General features: G+C 42.3%; 1 protein-coding gene across 9 annotated transcripts in view; it reads right to left on the bottom strand.

The window, feature by feature from the left end:
- ncor1 (nuclear receptor corepressor 1) overlaps positions 1–27433 on the bottom strand; it is a 57172-nt gene that overhangs the window by 9449 nt on the left and 20290 nt on the right. For 2 of the 9 annotated variants that reach the window (XM_061752526.1, XM_061752523.1), the window contains exons 10-34: positions 26769–26941; positions 26158–26248; positions 25713–25891; positions 25161–25215; positions 24910–25011; positions 20449–20579; positions 19698–19990; positions 17859–17918; positions 14981–15117; positions 14795–14888; positions 13074–13521; positions 12879–13002; positions 12518–12695; positions 11691–11858; positions 7115–7281; positions 6803–6917; positions 6062–6138; positions 5812–5977; positions 5601–5726; positions 5419–5502; positions 3774–4024; positions 3319–3628; positions 2959–3174; positions 2205–2402; positions 1649–1798 (exon numbers count right to left, since the gene is read on the bottom strand). In XM_061752526.1, coding sequence (XP_061608510.1) covers positions 1649–1798; positions 2205–2402; positions 2959–3174; positions 3319–3628; positions 3774–4024; positions 5419–5502; positions 5601–5726; positions 5812–5977; positions 6062–6138; positions 6803–6917; positions 7115–7281; positions 11691–11858; positions 12518–12695; positions 12879–13002; positions 13074–13521; positions 14795–14888; positions 14981–15117; positions 17859–17918; positions 19698–19990; positions 20449–20579; positions 24910–25011; positions 25161–25215; positions 25713–25891; positions 26158–26248; positions 26769–26941 — 4093 coding nt within the window. Of the gene's footprint in view, positions 1–1648; positions 1799–2204; positions 2406–2958; positions 3175–3318; positions 3629–3773; positions 4025–5418; positions 5503–5600; positions 5727–5811; positions 5978–6061; positions 6139–6802; positions 6918–7114; positions 7282–11690; positions 11859–12517; positions 12696–12878; positions 13003–13073; positions 13522–14794; positions 14889–14980; positions 15118–17858; positions 17919–19697; positions 19991–20448; positions 20580–23570; positions 23870–24909; positions 25012–25160; positions 25216–25712; positions 25892–26157; positions 26249–26768; positions 26942–27433 lie in introns of those variants that run through there. The other 7 variants (XM_061752521.1, XM_061752524.1, XM_061752525.1 and 4 more) reach the window with 6 other exon arrangements.

Consider the following 27433-nt stretch of genomic DNA (forward strand, 5'->3'; position numbering starts at 1 on the left):
CGTATGAAAAAGTTCCTCGTTCGAATGCGAAACACCCACATTGTTAAAAGCTTATTTCCCAGTGACAAGGACTGGCTTCCAGTAAGTTGGTTACACGTGATGCTGTGGCTAACTACACACGTGGCGAGGAGATTTTCCTACTGTTTAGCCACATTGGCTGAAAGGTTTCATGACCCAACGCCAACCCTGGGCAACATTTTCAAATCCTTGGACATTTAAAATGACATATTTTCCTTTCACCCTAACCTGCTGCACATCCTTCCCATCTCTATCCCTTTGTCTGGCCAAGATGTATAGTCTTTTTTCTCCTTTAGTGTCCAACCTGGCATACATGTCATCATATGCCTCGTTTGGCCATTGCAACCTCTACCTTTGCCCTACGTCGCATCTCCATGTATTCCTCTCAGTGTCCCACTTCTTCTTAGCTAACCTCTTTCCTTGTATGATTTCCTGTACTTTCAGGTTCCACCACCAAGTCTCCTTCTCACCTTTCCCACCAAAAGATACACCAAGCACTCTCCTGCCTGTCTCTCTGATCACTTTGGCTATGGTGGTCCAGTCTTCTGGAAGCTCCTCCTGTCCACCGAGAGCCTGTCTCACCTCTTCTTGAAAATCCACACAACACTTCCTTTCTCAGCTTCCACCACATGGTTCTCTGCTCTGCCTTTGTCTTCTTAATCTTCCTCTCCACCACCAGAGTCATCTTACACGCCACCATCCTATGCCGTCTAGCCACTCTCTCCCCCACCACTACCTTACAGTCAGTAACCTCCTTCCGATTACATTGTCTGCAGGTAGATGTTATCTACCTGCGTGCGTCTACCGCCGCTCTTGGAGGTCACCCTATGGTCCTGCCTCTTTTGGAAGAAAGTGTTCACTATTTCCTTTTTTCAAAATCTACCCATCACCTCTTGATCACCCGTTTTCTTCACCAACATATTCATTACAATCTGCACCAATCACGACTCTCTCACTGTCTGGGATGCTCAGCACTACTTTGTCTAGCTCCTTCCAGAATTTCTCCTTATCATCATGTCAACCAACTCCCAAGTTTTTCCTGTCGTAGACCCAATATTCAAAGTCCCCACATTCAGTTCTAGGCTCTGTGCTATCCTCTTCTCTTTCAGCCTAAGAACCCGCTTTCCACCTGTCTTTTGTCTTCGACCCACAGGAGCTGAATTTCCTGTGGGTCGAAGATGAAAGAGTGGTGGAAAGCAGGTTTTAGGCAGAAAGAGAAAAGGAAATTTTCCATTTCAAATTGCAGTCATTTAATGTGTGGAAGGACTACAGTTGTTTACTGTTCTCTTTTTTTCATTAAAATGCAATACCAGTGTAGGAAGGTTCTAAGCCGATTTGGTTGAATAAAGCCCCGCCTAGTACTGCTTACTATTATTAGATGTGGCCCACAGCCACTCAGTCACTGGATATCCAAGTAGAGAGGCACGTTTAATACCAAGTGTGAACACTACTGTCCTCTTTTGACTGGATCACTCAGGACTAATGCTCACACACAAGGTCTGGACGGGAAAGTACTGACCTTGGACTCCCTAAGCAGGTCTGCACGCCATGAGAGGTGTGAGGGAACAGAAGATTGCGGCGAGCAAATTAAGGGAACATGGCGTGTCGGTATTGGGGAGGGAATCCTCACCTGGCGATATGGAGGTTGGGTTGAAAGCCCTAGTAGTGAAAGGGGGCTGAGCTCCAGGGAGGTAGGCGATACGTTCCAAAGTGGGAGTACCTGTTCCCCCAGGGTGAGGCAACAGGATAGTTGGAGGCATCTGGGCTAGATCAATTATCCCTTTTACAGACAGAAGCAAAGGGCCAATAGTGAACAATAAAAAACAAGTCATTTATTTCTCACTGTATTAGCACTGCATACACCCAATCACCATCTTTTGTCAGTGCTCCCAAACGCAGTTTGGTAATGGTTAGGTCAACAGGGCTGGAACAAAGTTTAAGGGCGGTAAACCTGAATGAGGCACCCACTTGGCAAGTGGATATTTGAGTGACAGTCATGAATTGTTAAACAGAGCCAGATAAATTGCAGCCACGATATGAAATCAGCAAAATGCGTCTCGGTCATTTGCTTCTGGTTATCTGCAAAAGGTAGCCACTACTACTTCACAGCAACAGTGTAATCTAGAGACCCTCCTAACCAGGATCCTACTACAGCTAAGAGAGGGCCAGGTGGTGAAGAACCATACCTCGAGCTCCAGCTGGGTATGGGATAGCAACAGGCTGTTCCCGCGGTGACACCCCACGGGCCATGTCAGGCCGTGGAATGACTTGCATCTGCTGAGAAGTGATGTAATCATTGAGGATGGTCTGCCGCGTGTTCTCCATGGTGTATAGCTGGTATGTGTTGTAGCCAGTTGGAGATGGTTGTCTGGGGAACATGAAGGCTGCTACACAGTATAGGATGCGGGGGGGACAGGGACAATTAAAATCCACATGAACCGTTTTCACTGCTTTGTTTTTCCAGTACCTAACAATGCTGCATGTTCTTAGGTGGTATTCCATTGTTGATTTATTATTATTACAACAGTAGCCTAGAGATTTTGCCGAACAATCTCCACAGTGAATGAGCAACGCCAACAGGCTGCATTTTTGTATTTAGCCATTTCCATCTTTCTGTCCACAGAAATACATTTGGCTTCCTAAAAACATGATTGCTAGCCATTTTGACTTTCTTTGGAGCCATACTGAGGGCTAATTTATAGCCTGCAGATACCTGCGATGCGTGACCTATGGAGCTAGTGATGTTTCCACGGCACACGAAAAAGCAAAACTGAGCCTTACAAAAGAAAAATAGCTTGTGAACCGAGGTAATTTCTGTTTTCAAATTTACTACGTCGTTCGTATACCGAGATTCCACTATACTGACAATGTGATATCTAATATGCATTTACTTTATGACTGTACTCCCTAAGGTAATGTAAAGAATTTCAAACAAAGTACCAGGATCAATCACTCGGTGGAAGGCAATACTGGGGTCAAGATGTGGAGGCAGGTGAGCTCGGTACACTTCCCCAGGAACAACCGGCCTGTGGTGAGGGTCGAAGGGGCTGTGAGACGCCCTGGGGTCGCCACCCGACACGGGGGACTTGGCTGGGACACTTTCCCTCTGCGTCGGTGTCATGGCATTCTTTCTTTCATGTGCAGCAGATTTTGCTCCTTTGTGGTTGAGAGGGACATGTGCCTTTTGTAATTAGGTAAGGCTTACAATAACTACACCTAGAATCATTATCAAATTGACTATATCATTCCCATGTAAATTAAAGTTGACAAAACTAAAAATGTACAGTATATGGCCAATACCATCTGATGAACGCCCCAGCATGGGTGAACTTCTGGTCACAGAATTGGAGCTGTAGTTCACAGGGGTCCTGCGAGCATTGGCATCCTCATACATGCCTGGGCTATGCTGAGATTTCGCAGCTTCCTGGTGTGTGGAGCGCAGGACAGACGTGGTGGAGTTGACCACCGAGGTGTGGCGCACTGCCTTGCTCTCCTCGTATTTGCTCCGTTCCATGGCCTCAAGCTGGGGTAGGCCGTGGGGAAGCTTACTGGGACTAGTGATTAGGGACTTAACATTGTGCTTGATTGTAGGTTGGTTCAGAGAGTGCATCTAGTAAAAACACACGATCAAACAGTCTAACAAAGTATCTCCAATAGACTTTGCTTAAAGTTAATTTAGCAAATTGCTATAAAACCAAATTAAAGTGGAATGGAATTTAAAAAACAAATGAATCCATCATTACAAAAGGTCTAACCTGAGACATGGATCCATCTATGACCCTCCTGTCTGATAGGTCAGGAGTCTTCCTGAGGTCCTGGCCAGACTGGTCCTGTCGAGGGATTTCATGAATGGAGCGCCCAGTCTCTTTAATGGTGTTAACGCCCTCATAGGGTTTTCCTTTGCCAATTCCCCCATCAAAGGAGCGGATAGGTGGGCTCTCTCGTTTAATCTGTTTTCCATATTTCATGACATCTTCATATGTTTCTGCAGCTGTTCTATGTGTTCCTAAAAAGTGAAGGGAAAAAAAACATTTTAGTTCCTATGTGCCCAACAAAAATGGGGAGCTTTGCAATTTGTAGGCTTTACACGATCAGGATTTTTGGGGAGTTTAAAAAAAACGATAATCAATCATCGATCCGATCACAAGATGGAGCAATGTGTCTATTTAAATGACTTGTTAATTCACTGTATACAGGAAGTCCTCGAGTGACGACGTACTCGACGTTTCGACTTTACGACGCCCGTGCCTCGTCCGCCATTTTGTCCCAGCACCATAGTGTTTCTGCTTGGCTAGTGCATAGTGCTCGTCTATGCTAATGCGGCCGGAGTATCTTTGCCTTTTTCGCACTCTCAGCAGTTATGGTAAGTACAGCATCTTATTTTTTTTAATTTTAATGTAGTTTAGTTTCTTTATACGAAGTGTTAACCTTTCCTGCTACGGTCACCTCACCGTGGTCAGGAGACGCCTTCTCCAGGGCCGAGGTTGTCCTCCTCGGGGTTAACCCCCTTCTCTCGTTGCACAGCTGAGCTGGGTGGCGGCAACAATAAAGGCCCGAAGCACCGATTTGCTGCTTTAATGGCTTTATTAGCTCCTCTGCACATGCGACGTCAATGGGTCCTCCGCTAATCGCTACTCTTCGCCGGTCGCCGTCACTACACTTGCTACTGTACACACTCGCACCTGCGCGCACTCCTTCCTCCTTCACAGTCCCGTCTCACTCACACGACGACGCACACGCCCACACACACTGAGCTTACTGTCCCAATCACGTGGGAAAATACCCGTAACAGTAGCCTTTTCGACGTAAATTTCGACTAATAGTGAAACCCGACTTACGTGGAAATTCGGGTATCGTCGCCAGTGTAGGAATGGAGCTCGTTCGTAAATCGAGGACTTCCTGTATACTAGTGTGCTATGTACTGAGTATCTTAGAGTATTAATTCTCTATTCCAGTGATTCCCAACCAGTGTGCCATGGCACATTACTCTGCGATGAGCAATCTTCAGGGGTGCCGTGGGAAATTATCAAATTTTACTTAACTGCTCAAAGAATTATTCCTTTACAAGAAATAATGTATCTTTGTTACAAATTTGTCTTGTAGTCTGATCCACGCATTACGTGTTGTCTGTCCCACACCGCAGACATGTTTTTTTTTTTTTTTAAATAACTTTATTGGTTGTCAGATATTTACAGTACTATGTCAAAAACACACGACAAGGCTAAAAATAAACTAGCTTTTGAATTCAAATATACTGTACATGATGGCAACGCGGAGTAAATGTCTTTAGCGGAGCCGTACAATCGGCGAATTATGATAAAGCCGATCAGCCAATCAGCATAAAATGCTAATTATCGGCCGATACCGATCAGATCGGTGTAAAGTCTAGTAATTTGTTACCTTGCATGATAGAGCCAGTTATTATTTGTCTGTCTTTAGAATCTCCATGGAGGCCTTCTCTGGGCAAGGCTCTGCTAATCAGCCCTAAGCACAAACAGGCATACTCAGTCACAGTGATACAGAAATGGCACTTAGACATACAATAATGTATATGCATTTGTTGAAAAAAAGCACTACAGTACCTTCAAAAGGAGCTCCTTCCCTGCCTGGGTGACCCCTGCTGATGGGTCCCTCCATCATTTCATAAGTGCGTTTCAACTCATGACCAGTTCTGGGACTACGGGTGTTTTCCCTAGGGTTCTTGATGGCTTTTGAAGAGATACAATTAAAATTACATCTGTGTGTTTTATCAAGGGATACAGACATTGTTAAAAACATGGTCAAAAGACATACCATCATAAGAGAGAATGTGGCCGCTCTTGCCCTCATAGATAACATGACCTTTAGCCAGCTGCTCCCTTGCCTTGTCACAGTTACTCAGGTCCTCTGTGGCCAGTTTTGTGATGGTGCCTTTCAGCAGGTCAGCAGCAACAATAGATTGGGAAAGGGCTGGTGTGCCCTGGAAAAGAAAGTAAAAAACATAAGGCAACATAGACCCCAAGTAATACATTTTAATACTTTTGTAATCTCATGCCTTCTTTACCTGAGTGATTGATCCTCTGAAAGCCAGGCTCTCACCCATTTTTGCTGGATTTCCTCGACCATCATGTATTGATGCAGCTGAAACCATGTGTTAACTTAGTTCTTACAACAGTCGATGATTACAAAAAAAGCAAAGAATTATGTCAGGAACATCCATCCATTTTCTGTACTGCTTATCCTCACTAGGGTCGCGGGCGTGCTGGAGCTTATCCCAGCATTCCTTGGGCGAGAGGGGGCTACACTCTGAACTGGTCGCCAGTCAAACGCAGGGCACACATACCCTAACCCTAACTAATTAACAAGCAACCATTCGCACTCACATTCACACCTACGGGCAATTTAAAGTCTGCAATTAACCTACCACGCATGTTTTTGGGATGTGGGAGGAAACCGGAGTACCCGGCGGAGAAAACCCATGCAGGCACGGGGGAGAACATGCAAACTCCACACAGGCGGGGCCGGGATTTAAACCCCGGTCCTCAGAACTGTGAGGCAGATCTGCTAACCAGTCGTCCACCGTGCCGCATGTCAGGAACAGTTTCTCAAAATTATTTAACGCTCAGTAAACATTTATTTGCAAAATAGCCACTTTCAAAGAATTATGGCTGCTAGTCATATTAGTTTTGCTGTGCCATTTGTGCATTTGTGTCATTGCAAACAACTGTTAGTTTGTAACCTTTGCAAAAACATTTAATCTGCATTGTGGGTTGAATCATTTTGAGTGCAACTGTAGTTGGCCTACCAGTCTTGCTCGGATCTTGGTGCCGAGGCAGGCCCAAAGAGATGGAGCCCACAGTGTTTTTACTCCCATCAGGCCCATAAATGGCATGCGAAGGTAGGTATGTGCCTGGAGTTCCCTGAAATAGCAGAAACATAAGATGCCCAAGTCAACTCACTTGTGTCCATAAAGTCTAGAAACTGGCATCAAGTGTTGAAAACATTTGAATGTGGCATAAAATGTGAAAACGGCTCATACATAAAACAGCATGTAAACGGTACAATAATAGAAAAACCAAACCAAACTACCATTGGTTGTATCCCTGTAGGCCCTTACCTGAGATATTGAGCCCCCATGAATGAAGGACGGCTTGTCAGTGGGTTTGCTGGTTGGAATGAGAGGAGGAGGAGAGGGAATGTTGGGAGGTCGACTGGGTCTGCTGAAAGCCATTCGGCCTCCATCTGGCAGACTCTGGATCAGCTGGTTGGGAGCTGGGTGGAGGACTGATGAGAATATTAGAAGAGGAAAAAGCAGTGACTCTTGCTGAGTATTAGATAACATATGGACAACAACTCAAGTGACTTTGGATGACATTTAATTCAACAATCTACAAATCTTAGAGTTTACGCTATACTTTTTTTTTTTTTTTGCAAACAATTTGGTGCGTGCTCTTTGACCATTTCAGAATCAGAATCATCTTTATTTGCCAAGTATGTCCAAAAAAAACACAAAGAAATTTGTTTCCGGTAGTTGGCGCCGCTCTAGTACGACAACAGAGACATAAAGACATTGACCAAAAAAACAGTCACTGAGCAGTAAAGGGTTGCTCGTTATCTGGTAATGCCAGTACATTTTTTTTTTTTTTTTTTGCTACTGAAGGTACCTTGACACTTGCTATTTAGTGAAAACCATTTAGTGGTATTGGCTATACATCAGTAGCCTCATCTCATGTCTGTTATACACTGCTTGACTCCAGGAATGGGATGCCTAATGCAGTGATTTCCAACCTTTATGGAGCGAAGGCACATATTTTACAATTGAAAAATCTCACGGCACACCAACAAACAAAAATGTCAAAAAAAGTGGGTACATTAATTAATGTCTGTGCTTCCTGCCACCTAATAGAATAGCATGTATTTGTTCTGTCTGTCACTATGCCTCTCTGGCATAAATAGATGAACAAAGATGCATTATTTCTTGTAGATAAATAATTTGAGCAATTACATACAATTTTATAATTTATCATGGCACACCTGAAGAGCACACTGATTGAGAATAACTGACCTAATGGCACACTTATGTCAAGTGATACAAAAAGTCTAGACACTCCTGTTATACTTGGGATATTTAAAAATAAATAAATAAATAAATGAAAAAATAAATAAAAAAAGAAAAGGCACCAAAATTAATCATTTAAAAACTTTTTACACACAATGTGACCTATAATCTATAAAATTTAATTGGCGGAAAAAAGAAAATGAAACCTTTACTAGAGGGGAAGTAAAACGAAACAACTGCGATAATGTGGTTGCACAAGTGTGAACACAGTCATCACTGGGGATGTGGTTGTGCTCATAAATTGACTAATCACAATCAAACTCAGGCTAAATGGGAGTCAGCACACACTTGCCACCATTGTAAATGCCTCCGATTAACCCCAAATAAACTTTAGCTGTTCTACTAGGATGCTTTTTCTGACATTTCTGTAGTCTCATCTTACAGCACAAGCCATGGTCCGCAGAGCGCTTCCACAGAATCCCAGGATCTCATTGTTAAGTATTATCAGTCGGGAGCAGAGGTGGGTAGAATAGCCAAAAAATTGCATTGAATTACAAGTATTGTTACTTTTAGATAAGAGAACAAGTATAAAAAAAAAATAGTCCTCCAAATAATCACTTGAGTAAGAGCAAGTATTCAGTGAAAAGAAAAACTACCCAAGTACTGAGTAACAGGTGAGTAACTTCCAATGTATTTATTTTTTTAAATAGTCTATTAAAGTCAGGAAAAGCAAACTAGAACATCTGAACTTTATTTGGGGTTAATTGGAGGCACTTTAAATGGTGGCAGGTGTCTTCTACTGATTCCTATGTTGGGGGTGGGGGGGGAACTATTTTAAGAAAAAAAAAAATAATGTTTTACATAAAAACAAAATTCAAAGGAAAAGGAACAGCGGGAAGAATAAATCTTATGTTTTCTGCCCCTTTTGACAGAAAAAAACCATTTCATAAACAAATTTCCCTTTAGCGTCTATTTACATAAATCATCCAAATGATTAAACCTATTCTGCAGATCACTGTTGCAGTTAATCATTTCATAATTATTTAATACCATTGATTTAATTAGCATTATAAATTTATTATTGAGCTTAACTCTTTTTTTCCCCCTATGTTTACGTTTAACTTTTTTTTTTGTCCTGGTCGGCTGTTAGCTCAAAAATAAAGGAGGATCTGTATCCCTTTTATGCCGGAACAGTTTTACTGTGTCACAGTGGACTTTTGAGGCGGTCACTGTGGTTTCTTAGTATTTTAATGAATATTTATTGAGAATCAAAATCAATCAGTCAAACAGAACAAGGTTTTTAGAGGGGAGTGAGAAAAAAGACAAAGCACTAGCTGTAAACAACACGAGGACAGTAAATCATAAATAGAACATAGAACAATGACACATTAGATCTGCATGTTGTATGGGGCAGTAGTGCTACACCCTGTGAGGGAAGGACAGGACAAGGGTCGTGAACCCGCCTGTACAACTCACGTGTGGAGGGTGTGGCCATGTAAATTACAAACATCTATTGGACCAGAGTATGAGTGAGGGGATACCCGAGAAATTAGCATAGTCATAACTTATTTGTCGCAATGCCCAAACCCAGCGAATAAGTCCTAGGGATGTGTGTCCCCGGACACATGCAAGTGAAGTGACACCGTTTGGCATGCACAATGACCGTCAGAAGTGTCCTGTAACTGCTGCTCCTGCACCGCAGGGGCTGAGGACCCCGCAGACCCAATCGAGAGGTGGGGTCGGGCCCAGGAGTGCATCCGAGAGCGGCCCGGTGGACGGGACACGTCCCACACTGAGGGATCCAGGGCGGTCCACCGGGCCCCGCCGAAGCGCCCCGAAAACCGGCCAACGTTTGTGTGTTATGCATTGCTCTTGCACTCTCTCAATATATTATATGTGTTTCGACCTGCCACGACAGGACATTCTTTAGGAAGATATATTTTCCCAAAAACTATCACGATAAATGATAGTATCGTTGATGTTTTAATGCCACTGATATAATATTAGAGCATAATAATTCAAGTCCATCCTGTTTAAGAACAATTAACTTTGAATTCTGTAGAATATACAACTTTGACATTGTAATGTAGAACAATAAATAAAATATCTTAGATGAATAAAAATATAAATAAAACAGACCCAGGCTCTGTTTAGAAAAATTGCACTTAAACATTTGGCACTAAGGTATAGCGCCATTAACAGACTAAAGAGGCCCAAACAATGTCTTAAAGCCTGCCAAATTTGAATGAATTAAAAAAGAAATACATACTTGAAAGCATTTGGGCTTTGTCACGGTTTTTAAATCTGATGTCATACATTTTGTACAACTTATTTTTTATTTATTGTATGAATGTTGTTGTGTTATGACTATAATTTCTGCTGCCTGTATACTTCCTGCTTCCTCTTGGCTTTTGAAAAAGACATTTTATATCTCAAAAAGCTTTTACCTGGTTAAATAAACGATTCAGACCCCCTTACATTTGTCACTCTTTGTTATATTATATATATAAATATATATATATGGTTAGCACATCTGCCTCACGGTTCTGAGGCCCGGGGTTCAAATGGCGGCCCCACCTATGTGAAGTTTGCATGTTCTCCCCGTGCCTGCGTGGGTTTTCTCCGGGCACTCCGCTTTCCTCCCACATCCCAAAAACATGCATGCTAGGTTAATTGAAGACTCCCCTGCTAATTTTTGTCCGTCTCAGACGCAGGACACACATCAAATGAGATCCTTGTGTTGTTATTGGGATAGAAAATGACATCAGGATACAAAATGTCTGTATTGCACAGCACTTTGGGAAGGTCTTCTCTAACAGGGGCATATTAAACATTTTCTCTAAGGGTTTAAGGTCTGGACTATAATATCACAAATCGATGGTGGTATTAAAGAAAATTGAAACAATGAAAACAAAACTTTTAATTCCCTTCAGGTAATTCAACTGACCCAAGTTTGAGCTCATAACATTATTGAACCTTGAGCTGATCAACTCAAGCACGATCTTTAGCTCTCCCCCCGCATTGTTAGAGTAGGCAAGGCATATACAGTAGGTGAATCACTTCATCCATTTCTCTTCCAAACCTGAAGTGCCCAACACTCTTCAAGTTCAACCTGGACTTATCAAACTAGATGGCTTTTTCGATTGCTAGCTACAGATGCAATTATGGTATACAATCTTGTGTCGCTGCAAGACCAAGCACAATACCGGACCATTGTATGATCTTAGAAAGCAGGGTTATGAGACGTCAAATGCTTCATACATGTTTAGAACAGTAGAAATGAAACCAGTGTTCTCAAGTGCTGCCTAGCCCAGGATTCAAGGCTCCAAAAGCATCACACTCTCTCTCTTTTCTATTCTGACTTTGACTAGGATAATTTAACAACAAATCAAAGCCAATGGCAAGCTTTTGAATTTGCTAGCAAGTGGGAATAGGAAGATACATATTTTAATCGATTCTGCAATGAAGTTGTTTTGCTAAATACAATTTAGTGTCTCAAAACATCAGACAAGTCTTGGTTCAGGCAAGGGAGGCTACGCAGTATCAGCAAGGGAAAGTACTGTCGAATGTTTTGGAGGCATCTGAGAGAGCAGACGAGGGGGGAAGAGAGGGAGGTGAAGATGTGTGCTTTTACCTGGCGGCACACTGTAGCGGAAAGCATTGGGGATGTTGGGGTCAGGCTGGGGTGAGGACTTGCTTAGATCCCTGGGGGAGAGTCTGTAAGGAGAGCCTGGCCGACCAGAGAGGGCCTCCTGGTCCAGAGCCAACATCATGTCATAAGGCATGTAGGGTAGGGGCTTACCTGCAGTACACAGGTATAAGGACAAAGGGAAGACGACCACTTTTAAAAAGGAGAACTCATTGCCATTGAGCATTGAGTGTGACCCAGATGACGAGGGAGCGAACACCGTTCATGGCTACTTGGACACGCACATTGAAACCTTTGCAACGAAAGCCGTGGTCTCACAGCTCAGCAGTTTGCCGACAGCTGCGCCACTTTTATGGCACTCTGACTTTAGGGTGCTAAAAGCTTTGCATTAAGCTAGAACACATCATAGAGAGTGGATTCACTGCTTGCCCTTCAGGAGTTATCTTGTGCATAAAAGCAGAAAACATCCTACTTTGACGTGGTCAAGTCAAAACAGCAAACATCCCCACAGCCTTGTTTCTTCCTCCAAGGCATTCTCAAGCATAGCAGCAATACAGGCTTAACCGCTGTGTTTGCATCAGAAAGCACCTTCTTTGTGTGGAATCAGGCTGAGCAGCATTACAACAGGGAAGATCAACCCCAAGGGTTTAGTTTTTTGGGGGGGGGAAATGCACATAAATGAACAAGGCCTCAAAAAGTGCATCCACTATAAATAGTCAGTTGCAGACAGCAGCAGCACATGCAGCTGAAAGAGCTCTGAACAAGAGGGAGGTGAAATGAGGACAGAGAGAAGGTAGTTTTTGTTCTCCTACCATCTCTGTCAAGTAGACTTGGGCTGCGGGTGTTGAAGGGCAGTCTGCGCTCTAGGTCACCCTGGTCCTGCCTCTGCTTCTCCTCCTGGTGTGCAGATGCATGCGCTGCTTTGATCTGGTGCTGCAACATCGCAAAGCCACTGATGGGCACGGGAGCAGGGCCATAAGGACCAGGGACCTTGAGACAGAAATCAAAGAAATGTATCAGTTTAATTCAAATTGTCTCGCAAATGCAGCATTATGGAGAAAGTACATTTCCTGCAAATATGACAAATACGCTTTATATGAGTTCTGATACTATCACACTGCTCACTGTTCCATTCACAGCAAGCTGGTTATACTTCCAATCTAAAGTACTAACCATTGGTGGGATGGCAGCTGCCCGCTGATGCATCTGCTGGATGTTGTGTGGATTTTGCTTAGGTGAAGACACCAGGACCGTCCCTGCAGGGCTGAGCAAAGATGGCTTCTCCATAGAAAGTATTCTGCAGAAGCAACATTAAACACACTGTAAACCGTGGGCATTCATTGAGAAGACAAGCCCACAAAAAAATACCTCTGTCTTTCAAGCTCTGCTTCTACATCTTCATCAGCACTGCAGGTGGCGCTGGAGTCATTATCAGAGTGAAGCTCCTTCTGCCTCTCACCATGTTCTCCTTTGTCGCCTTTCTCCTTGATCTCCGGCTCCATTTTAACCTGAATCTCTCCGGACTTCATGTCCACATCTTGAGGTTCAGTTTTTGGATGGATCACACCTGAGTAGGAAGCCACTCTGCTCTTTTCCTCATGAGAAACAGCGTCGCTCTCTGGACTTTTCTCTTCCTTCACATGCAGGCCCCCATAGGAGGGGTCAGAGGTTTTTGCATTGCTGGCCTGAACCATGTCCTGATCAGAGCTCTGACCATCTCCAGCAGCACTGTCTGGTCTCTTGGAGTCGCCGGACTTGGTGGGGTCAGTTTGAGAGGGGGAAGGAGCACTCTCTGTATCAGAGCTATTGTCACCTCCTGAGGAAAAATAACATGTCAAATGCTTAAACGACAGAAGACAAATACTTGTAGAATTAAAATAGTACAGACTTCACATTTACATTTGAACTGAACTGTAAACAGTGGTTAAATAAACCAAGCTGCTTCCACTCGATACTACACATTTCTTTCCAAGAAATGCCACGTGACTGCAAGTGACAACAGCGTCATATCTTTTTTTTGTTGTCATCACATCAGTGTTTGGCTATGCTGAGATCAAGGCCACAAAGATACGATACAAATGGAGATAAAACATTGGTAGCCTTTTACACCCGACTTCATGAATCTTGTTTGGTAATTGCACAAAATAAATGTCCCCCAAACATACGGCCATCTAATATAATAGTAAATCTTAAGCAGACACACTCTGTATTAAAAATAATCAGCACGGGTTTGAATATTTGGCTCTGTAGTTGCCATGGGGACGACAAAACATTTTCAAGATGCAATTAACCTCCAAACACAGAAACACAGAGATGAACATGCAAATAAACTCACTACAATTAACTCATTCTAATGTTTACGAGTAAACCTAAATGAGGTTATGATACTGCCCTTGAAAATTTGTCACATGAGATTATGCTGACTGCAAAGCAAATTAGACGGCAGTTTGGGTTTCCACGGTGGGTCAAATAAGCATGACAAACCCTCGTGAGGTCCTGCTGTCGCCAAAGCTACGGAAATTGTTTTCATTTTCAAATTATAAACAAATGCATGTAATGAGCCACTGCTATGAATCTATTCGTAGAAGAATTATCACAGCACAGCGTATGTCTTGACTGTACAATATGAGCATGAGCGGGGCTTGTGAACACAAGGAAAGAATGCCAGACCTGCAGAATCGAGCATGTGGCCCAGCACATCGTGTTCAAGTGGCCGGATTTCTTGATTCTTTACAGGCAATAAATGTTACGCAACAGGCGCCACAACAATTCGGATCTTTTATCTTGCCCTAGCTTCACTCTTATTCTTAATAAAACCTGCATCACATTAGTTACATCAATTCAAATTGGGTCTCTAGGTGCCAAATCAGCTGACAGGTTGAATCGGGTTTCCAAAACTTCACTCTATTCTTCATCTTCTTACCTTTTACTTTAACCTTAGCAATTACAAATCATGAAGGTTGACAATACAAGGACAAAATCAGACGCTTTACGTCCTTCACCCTGTTAGCCCCTTGGCGTAGCTGAGATAATCAGTTACAAAAGTCAACATCAAAGTGTCACAGCTTTGTATCATCTTTCGCTCGAACCTTCACTGTCATCTGCATTGTCGTCATCGTCATCAGGTGAAGCTGTGGTTAGACCTTCACCTTGAGACCTATCGGCACGAGCCCGCCGTGTGTCCTGGATATCAGAAAGAGACACAAAGTTACTTCATGTATTTGCACACTGCACTTTAAATGGCATACCACATCAGGTGACAGGAAATGGCTTACCTGCTTATGCTGTTGTAGCAGGTTGTCCAAATTATGACGTCGCTTGTAATTGAAATAAAAGTTTTTACACTGTGCCTCACTTTTGGTGCCTACCATTTTGGCGATAGCCGTCCAGTTTCGTCCATGCTCAACTAAACCTGATGAAAGAGAAGAGCCCATTTAGCACATAAACTGACTGTACGGTAATATGAAGAATATCTTAAAAGAAGAGAAGGACAGCCAGGTCTGACAATTTAATGGTTAACGCCGCAAATCCAAACCACAATAAATTCTTGGTATAGAGCATATGTCAAACTCAGGCCCGGGGTCCAAATCTGGTCAGCGATGTAATTATATTTGGCCCGCGAGACTATATCAAGTCTCCTGCCAATATTAAGTGTTTGCGCCACTAATACTACAAATCCCAGAATGCTTTGCACGTGTGTCGGCGCATCAGTCGAGACTGGCAAGCGCCTACTGTTTTTCTGTTGCCGTCATTAGCAACTATGCTACCAGTCTCCTCGGGGAAATTTGATGCTGATTGCCTTTAATGTCACAATTCGCCGATTGATCGGCTCCACAAAAGACATACCCCGCGTCGCCATCGAGTACGGTATATTTGAATTCAAAAGCTAGTTTATTTTTAGTCTTTTGACGTAGCACTATAAATATCTGACAACCAATAAAAACATGTCAGCAGTGTGGGACAGACAACACGTCATGCGTGGATCAGACTACAAGACAAATTTGGTCAGACTACTGCAATAAAATCTTGTATTCCGATACCACCGCATCCCGTCTTTTACGATCACTGGGCTTTATCTTGTTAACTCAATCACGACCGGATACACTCGTTACCATGGTGACATCAACAAGAATGGATCGCGCCGTGTGCGCCTGATGACGTTGTTTCTAGGCAACACAGTAAGAGAACTATATTACCGCGAACGACTATTACAACAACGTTGCTTAATGGTTATTTTGTGTTGCATCACTAATATGCTACAAAATATTGGTTTTGTTTACTTGGTTTGAACCACTTCCTCACGACACTCAGTGTTGGGAAAGTTCATTTTCTAAGCGCTAGTTCAAAGTTCAGTTCACCGTTCCAGAAATGAACTACCGTATTTTCACGACCATAAGGCGCACTTAAAAGTCTTAAATTTTCTCCAAAATGGACGGGGCGCCTTATAATGCGGCGCACCTTATGTCCACCGAGTTCCAAAATCTGTACTTGTTGTTGTGTGACTTTGATGAGCGCTCCCCCTGACTGACTGGGAGCATTTCTTGCAGACACGCTGCTTATATTGAGGAAAGGCGGGCGTGACTGAGAACAGCATGCGGACGTTAAAGGGCAATGGGTCCGCGTGAAAGAGGACGCTAAAGGCACGCCCCCAGTAGGTATATAGCGCCGCTACATGCATTGTGCTAAACAACATCGGTTTGGCTAAGGACCCCGAAAATGGCACCTACGAAGAGACACGCTTACGAAGCACAGTTTAAACTGCAAGCTATCAGTTACGCCGAGGAACATGGGAATCGAGCAGCCGCGGGAGAATTCAAGATCAAAGAATCCATGGTTCGCAAGTGGAGGAAGCAGGAAAACGAGCTTCGCCAAGTCGAGAAGACGAAGCGCCGGGCGAGTGACGCCACCATATGTGAATGGATTGTGGATGCCTGGGCAAAGGTATCTGCTTTGACTGTTGTCCGAGCTTTCGCGAAAGCCGGCATCATTGCTGAACAGACCCCGGCAATGAGACCGACTCAGGGAACCCGGAGTGTTTGATGGAGAACTTGCCCGGCTGTTCATTTTGGATGGATTTGTGGATGAGGTTTGATCAGATCAGGATTCGGTATCGGGAGATACTCAAAATCAAGTGAATTGGAAAAAAATTGATCAGGACATCCCTGGATACAATAATTTGTTTGTAATGTAACCATTATACCATCATTCAATTGGGTTGCCTAAATTATGAAAGAACTGTTCTTGTCAAGTTCCCGTTCTTGAAGTTTCTCAGGGGAATATTAATATAACTTGAAAGCCTCAATATGTGTTTAAATAGCGCAGCAGATTACGACTTTTAGTGAACAGAATTCACTTGCATGACACGATATGGTGGAAAACATATCATATACTGCTTGGGATTTCGAAACCCTTTTAATTGTACAACGAGCAAAGGTTACCAGGTCTCTTAAATCAATGGACACTAATTTGCATGTGTCTGAAACACAGACCTGACTGCTGGTAATCTCAGAGATTTAGACTTTAATTCATGCAAATAATCCCCAAAACTACTGGTTGATTAGAAGAAGAATAAAAATAAATAAAAAAATCCATTTAAAAAAAAAAATGACTAAAATTAACCAAAAAGAGGAAGAGGAACACATCTGAATTGCATTTGACTTCACAACTAATTGGTGCACTGTGAGCAAGTGAGCAATGCCGAAATACAAATACTGACAGTGTATCTGAATTTAAAAAAAAAATCTGAATTAAATTAAAAAAAAGACAGTATTCCTTGCAGAAAGCTCCAATGGTCACACTCTGTTGCTTCAAGAGAATTTGCTTTGAATAGATCATTTTTGAGACACCAGCTGAGCAAGTCCAGCTAAATTCATAAATAAATGAGACTCTCTGAAACCCTCCCTGGAGCGTTGAAGCACTTGTACAAGCCTCTATTTGTGTGGGGACACATGCACATTCATTCTTGTGTGGGTTCATGATCACATTCTTTCTTGCAGGAGTGTTACAAATGGGTAGGGCAAGGTACCGTCACAGTATCACGAGGGGGAGAGGGTAAAGGGAGTGAAAAAACAAGGAAAAGCAAGGACCACAGAAAGAAGCACAGAGAGAGGTAAAAGACTGTGAGACAAAGATAGTCAATAGTCAAAACTTTACCTTTTTTGGCGACCTCCATCTCCTCCTCGGTCCAGCGAGAAGTTTCTCCAGATTCACCAGCTAAATCAGAAAGCAAAGAGACCCAGCCCCATTAGCACTGACAAGAAAAATAGAGGGGAGAGAGAGAGATAGAGAGAGAAGTAGAGAGGCGGTCCTCTTTCCAGCCGACTTCTTCTCATGGCCTCTAATCTAATAATCTGTTTACATTCACAAGCTTCTGAGACCTACTCTCTCTCACTCCCACTGTCGCTCTGGGTCATTCCCCAACTTGCACACTCACATTCTCTCTCTCTCTCTCTCTCTCACAGCTCACACTCCCCCTGGCCCCCCTTTCCCTAGAGCCATCCGCCTCTATAATCCAGAAGGGGAGGTCCTGAGTCAGATGATATAGTGCCAGACAGTGGAGGGACTTTGGGAAATGGCCTTGGATGGAGGCTAAAAGACAGAACAGCCATGCTGTCCCAAACCTTGCATGTCATACAAACACACACCGACCGATACACATTCCCACTTGCCTTGACCTGGCTGCATATTTTGTCACGCCCCCACCCACCTTACAAACACACACACACACACACACAGACAAAATTCACAGAAATGAGCTGCTAGCATTGACGTGAACTCTGGCTCAATCTCCTCTGTAGTGTCCACTGAAACTGTGTAAACATTTGGACCAATATAGAAGCAGATAAACCCTTTACATTTATAGTGGGGTTGCCCCCACATCAAAGATGGGAGGATCAATTATCGTGGTTTGGATGATCCAGCCAAAGTCTTCTTAGCATGCACTCAGTTACACAAATCAAATGCAACTCTACTGAACTTTTATTCGGCCTCCAGTGGCAAAACTCACATGTTCTCCCCGTGACAGGCATTGCTGGGTGGTCATTGATCTGAGCTATAAAAACAGGCCGGGGTGCCTGCGTACAGCATATCGTCTCGCCTCATGACAAGAGCCCACCTTCCCTCTCCACTAAAACGTCAAATACTGATACTGTATGAACTTCCATGCCCCCAAAAAATGGCTTCTTGAGCTTGCCTGGCCCATAGCTTCCCTTAAGCAGCACAGTGGTTGTTTGAAGCTGCTGCAGACGAAACAAGTAGCACACAAAAGCCCCAGTGTAATAACTGAGGGAGATTACACGCGACAGTCCTTCACACACAGAACACAGCCAGAGGTCAGAGGGTTGCAGGTTCATCACATTATGGGACAGACCTTGCATAACATTACAAGATGTAGAGCTCAACAGACTGCAGAGGGAGCAGGTGTCAAGATGGACAGTGTACTTACAAATCATTGAACAGATGACACAGCTTAGTGCCAAAACCAGATTGCCAGATAAGAGCTTGGATACCTGAGAAGCTAAGCAGTCACTATTGGAGTGACGGGCTCGTGAGGGTAAAATTGTAGGAAGTGTGACCGAGTACCATAACAACAGCCCAAGCAGCACACTGCCATGGTGATCGATAGACAACAATGGGGATATTTAGTGTGTCTGTCTGATTTAGAAAAGGACCACAACCTCATTTTCTGCACAGGCTGCCCACAAACATCTGCTGATATTATTATAGATATGTGCTTGGCATCTTTAAAGCCATAAAAAAGATCTGTCATCTCCATTTGAACACCCAGTAATGATATCTAAATATGAGAGTGCAGCTTTATACAGAGTATTTCATCTTAGTAAATGCAATGGGATGAACAATGCGGGCCTTTGAATGCAAGGACCTGGTGTGTATTGATTTCAAATGTTGTAGATTTATTTAACTCGATTTTTGCCCTGGTCAGATTTGTTCAAGAGAATCCCACCACTGTAGAGTTTTCTCAAGTGTGTTCACCTTTAGCATCCAGTGAAGCTACTGGAGTAGGCGGTTTCATCGGTTCCTTTATGGACCTTTGAGCTGGATCAGATTTAGGGAGCTGTGGAGGATCTGCCACACCACCCTCTGAAGCAGGGGGAGGTGCTTCCTCTGCCGCCACAGTGGCAGCCTCATTGGCCATGGAGCGTGTGGTGATCCTTCCCTTACGTCGGCCCTGGCTGTTGGCAGTCTTCCTGCCACGCGTCGTGTTTTGCTCCTTTCCGTCCTCGTCCTCCCCAGCGTCACACTTGTCTTTGTCCTTGCCAATGTCCCTGTGGTTTTCAAAAAGGAAAAAACAGCTTCAGAGACTGCTCGGAAAGAACATTTATCTCCAATTGACCCAGCAAATACGGGCCTCTCTCCGTCAATCCCACAACACGGAAGTATATTAGAGGTTCACGAGACAATACAACCAAGAATGAATGTGGGGTTTTCAAGGAATTTTTATTTTTTAACTGTGGAAAAGCACTTTCAAAAATATGAAAAAAAAGGACAAAAGGTTTTGAGAATGAGTGTTTTTTCTATTGCGCGCACACGCACAAACACGCACACACCAGAAATTCAGATACTATACCTTACATATTGACCGTTTTAGACGAAGATTATATTATTTAAGGACTCCCGTTTCCCTTTCAACTGAGGGATTATTCTTTCTATAATTGATTAATAACTGCCACTAAAAGGCAGATGAGATTGACACAGGGACAAATGTATTATTTTCGCAACTCACCTGGACTCCTCCTTTTCATCTCTCTCTTCATCCTCCTTCCTTTCCTCCTCTTCTTTTTTCTCCGACTTCTCAGATTTGTCGTCTTCGTTTTTATCTTCGGACTTCTCTTCTTGTGAGGGACGTGTTATTTGCTGCAAACGAAATGAAAAATGATTATTTTGCATGTTTTCCTTTTCACTAATATTGATCATCATGTATTTTGTGTACAAAAAAGGATTTGGTTAAGATATAAACAGCCAGCCATCCTAAGGTGAAGCCATCACTCAGCATTAATTGATCACCCTACCACCACATATTCTAATTTTCTTTCTTCGCAAACAGGAACATCTTAACAATTTCACCAGTGTGACAACACTTCTCTTGTCGATACCTTCATGCACTCAGTGGATGCCATGAATTATTCAAAAGATTTTAAGCTGTATTATTCTCTTTCCTTCTCAATCATTGTTTATGCCCACAGTAGTGTCTTTCCTCATACTAAAATGCTGGTTGCTCAGTTGTTTGTGCGTCATACAAGCACGGCAGGGATTTGTGTTTCCATCACAACAGGGCTATGTTCTTAAAGGCGTGACCTTAACAACTGATGGGCTTGTCTACAGACAATGTTTCAAAGTAGCGTGCTTAGCCCTAACAGTGTTGGTTAGGAATGACACATTTTAATTTGCTCGGATTTAAAATTGTTTTATGAATAAGCAAAAAAAAAAAAAAAAAAAAAAAAAAAACAATAGAAGTAACATATCCAACAAAGCAGCAAACAGGAAAGCAAGATAGGGAACCCAATTAACAGATTCCGTCAAAAGCTTCAAAAGTATAACAGATACTGCTCTCCTGACCAGACATGACGGTTTCACAACACCAACAACACAAAACTGTTTTAAGTAAGATAATTAGGGAGTCGTAACCGGCTAACCGATTGGACGTTTTTGGCAAGTCTAGTATGCTTTGGTCCTTTTCAAAAGAGAGTACATCTCCATAGTTGAACAGTGCAACTTTGTGCCTTTAAACTTTTACTGGAATTGTAACTTCCTGAAGCATAGTTTGACCAGTGTGATTCAAGTGATAATTGGAAGACTACTGTTGTGTGTGTAGGTTGGCCCTGTGAATTTCAGATGGCCATTAAGATTTGCAAAAAAAAAAAAAAAAAAAAAAAAGAGGATTTGCCTGACTAGACCTCTTGATTATTAAATCTGGACCCAAGTGAAACCAAAAATTGCATACTGCTCTCAGATAACAATATAAAATAAAAGATTGGATACTAAACAGAGCCTTACCACACACACTGTGCGGAGCTAGATCAAGCATAGGACAATATTATTTATGACAGCTGCCACAGTATACCACTGAACACAAATGCCTGCTCCATCAATGAACTGTAGTGTAATAACATATCAAGCCACGTCATGACAAGCCAAAAGTCCAGTACAGATATCAAATGAGTCCAAATGATGGGCTTGTCTCAAAGGCTCTAGCACACACACAAAAAAGGATGCTTGTCGTGGTCAAGTTTCAGAACAATATGGGTTTGCTCCGTATATCAGTTTCATTGTCATAAGATAGTACAAACAATAATACAAACAAAAACAAGCAACAAGTATATCAACAAAAGTATTGCAATACTTGGGCCAGTGCACCTACATTATGTTGTAGTTGCAATCGGCATCATCTGCAGGCTGATTATTAGTCAAAAGTCCTTATTATACTGACTTTACCATGTTTAGGAGTCTTCTGCCACCTTTGTCAAATTTGTAATAAGATGTTCAGTACTTCTATCTTAAGGTTAAATCACATAGCATAGATTCAGATAATTAAGCAGTGTTTGGAAGGGGTTTACATTACAACAACGCCACTGTTGAGCTCTAACTATTCAAGGAAAACTTCAGATGCAGGTTAATGTATGCGGGTAGCCCAGCATCCAATTTAGACTATGGCATTCCCTCTTTACTCATTTCCTGTCAATGACAGCTTGTATGTTTTGGCACTTGACATTTCAGAAATAGTTTGCCGTCTGTTCAAAGACCGAGATGTTCTCACAATACTTGTTCTCCAGTGGGACGGTGTTTTGGTTGGCTCAGTGAGTGCTCATGCGTTTGCTTTGGAAGCGATTTGAGAACTGTGACATTCCTGCTTCTTTTCCAACACTCTGTAAAGGGCCTCCACACAGATGTTAGACAAAATGAGACTCTGTGGTGATGTGGTTCAGTATTTTTAAATGAAGCCCTTTCCTAGCTAGACTGAATATTTTTCAGTTTTGCTGATTCACAAGTCCTGTTTCCTTTTGTCAAGTATCTCATGCCAGTCTTCCCTTTCCTAACAAATAACTTTTACATAGTAGCGGACCCGCCGCCGCTTGCAACTCTGCCGTAATGCTAAAATCAGGGTATTGTATGCATAAACACTGGAAATGAAATTACTGAATTCAGCAATGGTGTGTGTTAAAAACATTCTGGTATATCATGAGAAGCGTTCTTTTGACAATATGCATTAAAGAAATTTGTAAACAATTTTGATGCCCAAATAACTTAAGGAGTCTGTTTGCTAAAAATGTCACCAAATCTTTTATATTTTAATATTCTAAATTAATTAAGGTCTAACTGGATATGGTTCTCAATGTGGTGCTTCAACCCATTTGAGAAAAATATCATACAGGTAAACGAGTGATACAGAATTGACAATTAGGCATGGTTCATTATCATCACACAGAAATGTGCAGCTTTTGCACATAAGACACTCTGGGGGTGTGGCCTGTGTCTGCTTCTGCATGCGGACTGTGAATACAAACGTTGAATGGTGATCTCGTGATAGAATTCAAGCAATTTTCGCTGACAGAGTGAAATAAATTTTTTAAAAAAAAAGGGTCTTATGAAATGACAAAAAATGGTTTTCTCCAAACTCATTGCGCGACATGCGAATGAACTGTATGACAACATTTCACAACGGGCCTAGTCTGCATAGTTCCTAGAAAGCCTGGCTTAAAATAGCTCCGTTGGACTTTCAAGAAGCCCAAAGATGCCTCCTATAAATTGCCACAGCGACATAAAACACCATTAGCCCAAAAAACTCTCAGGACACGGGAAATACGTCGATTGAGTATGTTACGGTGGCTTGAAAGCTAGTAAACATACCTGCGAGCTCATTTGTTGACCATAAAAACCTCTTTTCTCTGCTGTGAGCCACATGTTACTGGTGCTGTAAATGCGCCTCTAACCTCCAGTGCTTCCATAGCTGTGGTAACGACAGCAGGAGAGGGGCAGGACAGCGCCACAGCAGAGCTCCTTAGAAGGGCTGCCGGGCCAAGGCACTGCCGCATATATTCCGGGAAAGCGTGTCATCAGGCTGCTTAAGCAGCCAAAAGAATTGTCCATCTCACATGAACACACTGATCTATGCAGGGTCATTCAAGGTAATCCGTATCGAGCAGACCTCTTTGATTGGCACTCACAGCAGCACGGTGAGTTTTGGGGTCTGTCAGATGGCTGGGCTGTACCAAGTGAGTGGTTTCATACAGGGGGGACGTTCTGATAAGAACTGTGGAGACGAGGAAGCAGAAAACAAGAGCAGCAGAACTCAAATGGATTAGCAGCTAGCTCTGAGTCTGTCGCATGAGTCCACCCCTCCCCCTAAATTCCACTTGTTCCCCCTATATTCTACAGTGCTAGCTTTTTCTCAATCTCCCTTCCCTTTCAAAATAAGAGTGTTCTCAATCAAACTACTAAAACTCACGGCATCTTAATGGGACTACAAAAGATTAGTAATGCTGTTATATTAGCTATTATCCAAGGTGATGGTTTGCAAATAATCACAGATGTCTTTGTTATGCAGTGGAACAATTCCTCGCTCTCTTTTCACACAAATCAAGAAGTTCATGTACAATGCTTCTACTCTTCGCTACATATCCTCTGATGGCCGCTGCACGCTTTCCATCTCACCCATGGTGACACAGGATCGAATGAGCATATCCATCTCTTTGAACAATCTGTCAGCTGACACAATTCAACAGCAACTTCGACACCACTTCCGGTCTGCAGCTGATGACAATTTTGCCGAACATGGTGGCACCCTTACCTTGATGAATTATTCCACTTTATTCCTATTTCACAAACAATATTAATCAGAGTACCGTGTTCCCCTTTACAACTTTTAATTCAGATTGGCACTTTCCAAAAAATAATGGCTGCTTGCAATATAAGTTGCGTCAAGGTATTTAGTCCATTAAAAATAAATATAATGTCCAGTGGTGGTTGAATAATTTGGAGTGAGAATGTACATGACCTAGAAAGTTTAAAAAAAAATAAAAAAATACCTTTATATATTAGTGTGACACTTCACCTAACCAAATGAAACTGATGCAATTGGACTTTGCATCTTTAATGTCGGCTACATTTTGATCTCTTAATTTTCAATGCTACCATATATCATAGCCAGTTACAGGCTAAGCAACTATCAAAACATTTTCAGGATTACCTGGTTCCTTCCCCTCCGTCGACCGTAGTTGCGTCTCACCAGAGTCTTGTAGTTGTGGTTCTTTTTAGTCAAGTAGTAGTACAGGACACAGTCAGCAACACACTGAAAATTAAAGTAAAGCATGTAGAAATGAACACATGATACCGACACTAGAGGTTAAATTATTCAAGCATGGGCTTAGACTCCTTCCTTTGTGTCTCTCTCTCTCTACAAGTGTCCCATATGAGTACTATTAACTGTCTCTCGTTCACCTTTCTATCTAGATAGGAGGCGATCAGGCCAAAGTTCTTCGGGTGCTGGACAAACCTGCCAAGAAATGCCATTGTGAAAAACAATCAAATGAACAATGAGGGCAAAAAGTCAATATGGCTAAAGTTCTATTTCACTGTGAATCCATTGTGAAGGCCTGGTCAGGATTACGATAAAGTTTTTTTTTTTTTTTTTTAATGTTTGCATCACATACTAAACTTTTAGTAAGATAACTACGGAACAATTAAGAGTACCCCCCCCCCCCCCCCCCCCCCCCCCATATAATCATGGAGTACAAAATTTCCTGCAGACCTGAGAGTGGTCTTGATCCCCACATCAGGTGATATGAATTGTTGTAGAGGGTAAAAATGTAAAATTGAACGCGTTTCTAGTCTAGTCAAAAAATAAATGTTACATAAGCAATAGCCCACAATCTCGACATTCAACTGTGCATTTAAAAGTATTCCTCGTCTGGCTTTTAAAACTCTATTAAGCATACTGTACTTATACAAGTACAGTTTGTGACATCTTGTAATAAAAGCATAAAAACTCACTTGTCTTTAAAGATCTCTTTTTCGTGTTCTGTCCAAACGTTCATGAACTGTCGGGCTTTGTACACCTTCATGGGGTCATCCATCAAGCCATTCATGTTGATGAACTTCACTCGCCTCTGCTCCGAGTCATACATCATGGGAGGGATGACTGACAGCTGTCTCATCTGTTTTTCATTATTCTATGACGTATGGACATGTCATAGTAAGTCTCAAGTAAAACCATTTAAAAAACAAAGCTATTATATTGGTGTGTATTTTAACCAAACAGTCCAATTTATGAGTTTCGAGGTTTGTTTGTTTGTTTTTTCACTTAAGTGAATCTAGTAAGTATAAAAAGAGATGATGCGGATCATGAAATGTGTTTTTTTCCATCTGTGACACTATTGTTACCGACACACACTTAATACTATTTAGATACTGAAAAGGCATTTTTTACATTACCCACCTCCTGCTCAGAAAGACCATCAATGATTTCAGAAATCTCATGTTCGCTTCTAGCGATTGTTGCAGAGAGACCCGTTCCTCTTTGGCCAACCCTAGTAAACGCAAAAGCATATATATAATGTGTGAAATACGTTAAGATTTGTTTCTTGTAGATCACTTGTTATTTTACACCTCATTACACCCCATCATAGTCAAAGGAGGAAACTCTCATTCGATTGTGATTACATCCTTGCAAGAAGTTGACATCAGAGGACTGCTCAACAGAATCTGATTTCAATCCTGTTCTATTATCATTTTATTTGTTGAGAGTCATTTTTCATTGAACTACACAGGGGAGATGATGTTTTATTCAAGTGTGTGCGCGGTGGCACCCATTAAGCCAATCAAATTTAAAGGAGTACAGCAATTCGTATTCCCAAAGCCAATTATGTGCTTCACTCTGTACGAAAACAACTCCACCCCTTTCCTTTTGAAAACCAACATACACTGTAGGGAGGGCAAGTCTGGAGGCAAAAGAGTGCAATACCCCAGATAGTTCCTCTGGCAAAAATTACTACTATACCACCACAATGATGTATCGTGAAAGGTTACAGTGTATATCAAGCTTTTCACCTTTGGAAGCGCTCCTGCTGCTCTCTCTGCTTCCGAATCTCAGGGAATTGCCTTTCATAGTACTCCCGTGTTCTGCTCTCCTTGGCTTTGCGCCTGGGGTTGTTCTCCATGCGCTCCACCTTTTTCTCCCAAGCTTCCATCAGCTGGTCATAGCGTTGGCAGATCTTCTGTTCCTGAGTACACAGCATGAAAACTAATCAAATACTTTGCTACAGGACAAAAGAATGTCTTAGACAATGGAATGAACCAAACCAAGTGCAGGCGGGTAAACATTTTTTGGACGCTGTGAGTCAGACAATCTTTTTTAAATCTACACAAGTAGGAAGGTACGCTCATGAGGGGAAAAAGAAATAGACTTCTGTAAAGTAATGCCAACATCTTTTGTGTGGGTTAGTTACTGCTAAAATCGAAGGCAAAATAGCAAAAAATGTAAATAAGGGCAATCAAACTATTCTAATTATTACAATATAAGCTGTGAATTATACTTCGTAAGAAAACTGCAAGTAAATAAGCAAAAACATTTCAACTGAAAATAATTAACGAATGCGAGTGGTTGTGTGAACCGACTACAATGACTACCACGACTGGCTCTTCAACATATGGCTGCAGAGAGCTCAAGTTAGTTTTATATATAAACATATTCAGTGGTCTTACACAGCACCAAT

This window comes from Phyllopteryx taeniolatus, chromosome 17 (assembly GCF_024500385.1).
Source record: "Phyllopteryx taeniolatus isolate TA_2022b chromosome 17, UOR_Ptae_1.2, whole genome shotgun sequence".
In the NCBI taxonomy this organism is placed as follows: domain Eukaryota; kingdom Metazoa; phylum Chordata; class Actinopteri; order Syngnathiformes; family Syngnathidae; genus Phyllopteryx; species Phyllopteryx taeniolatus.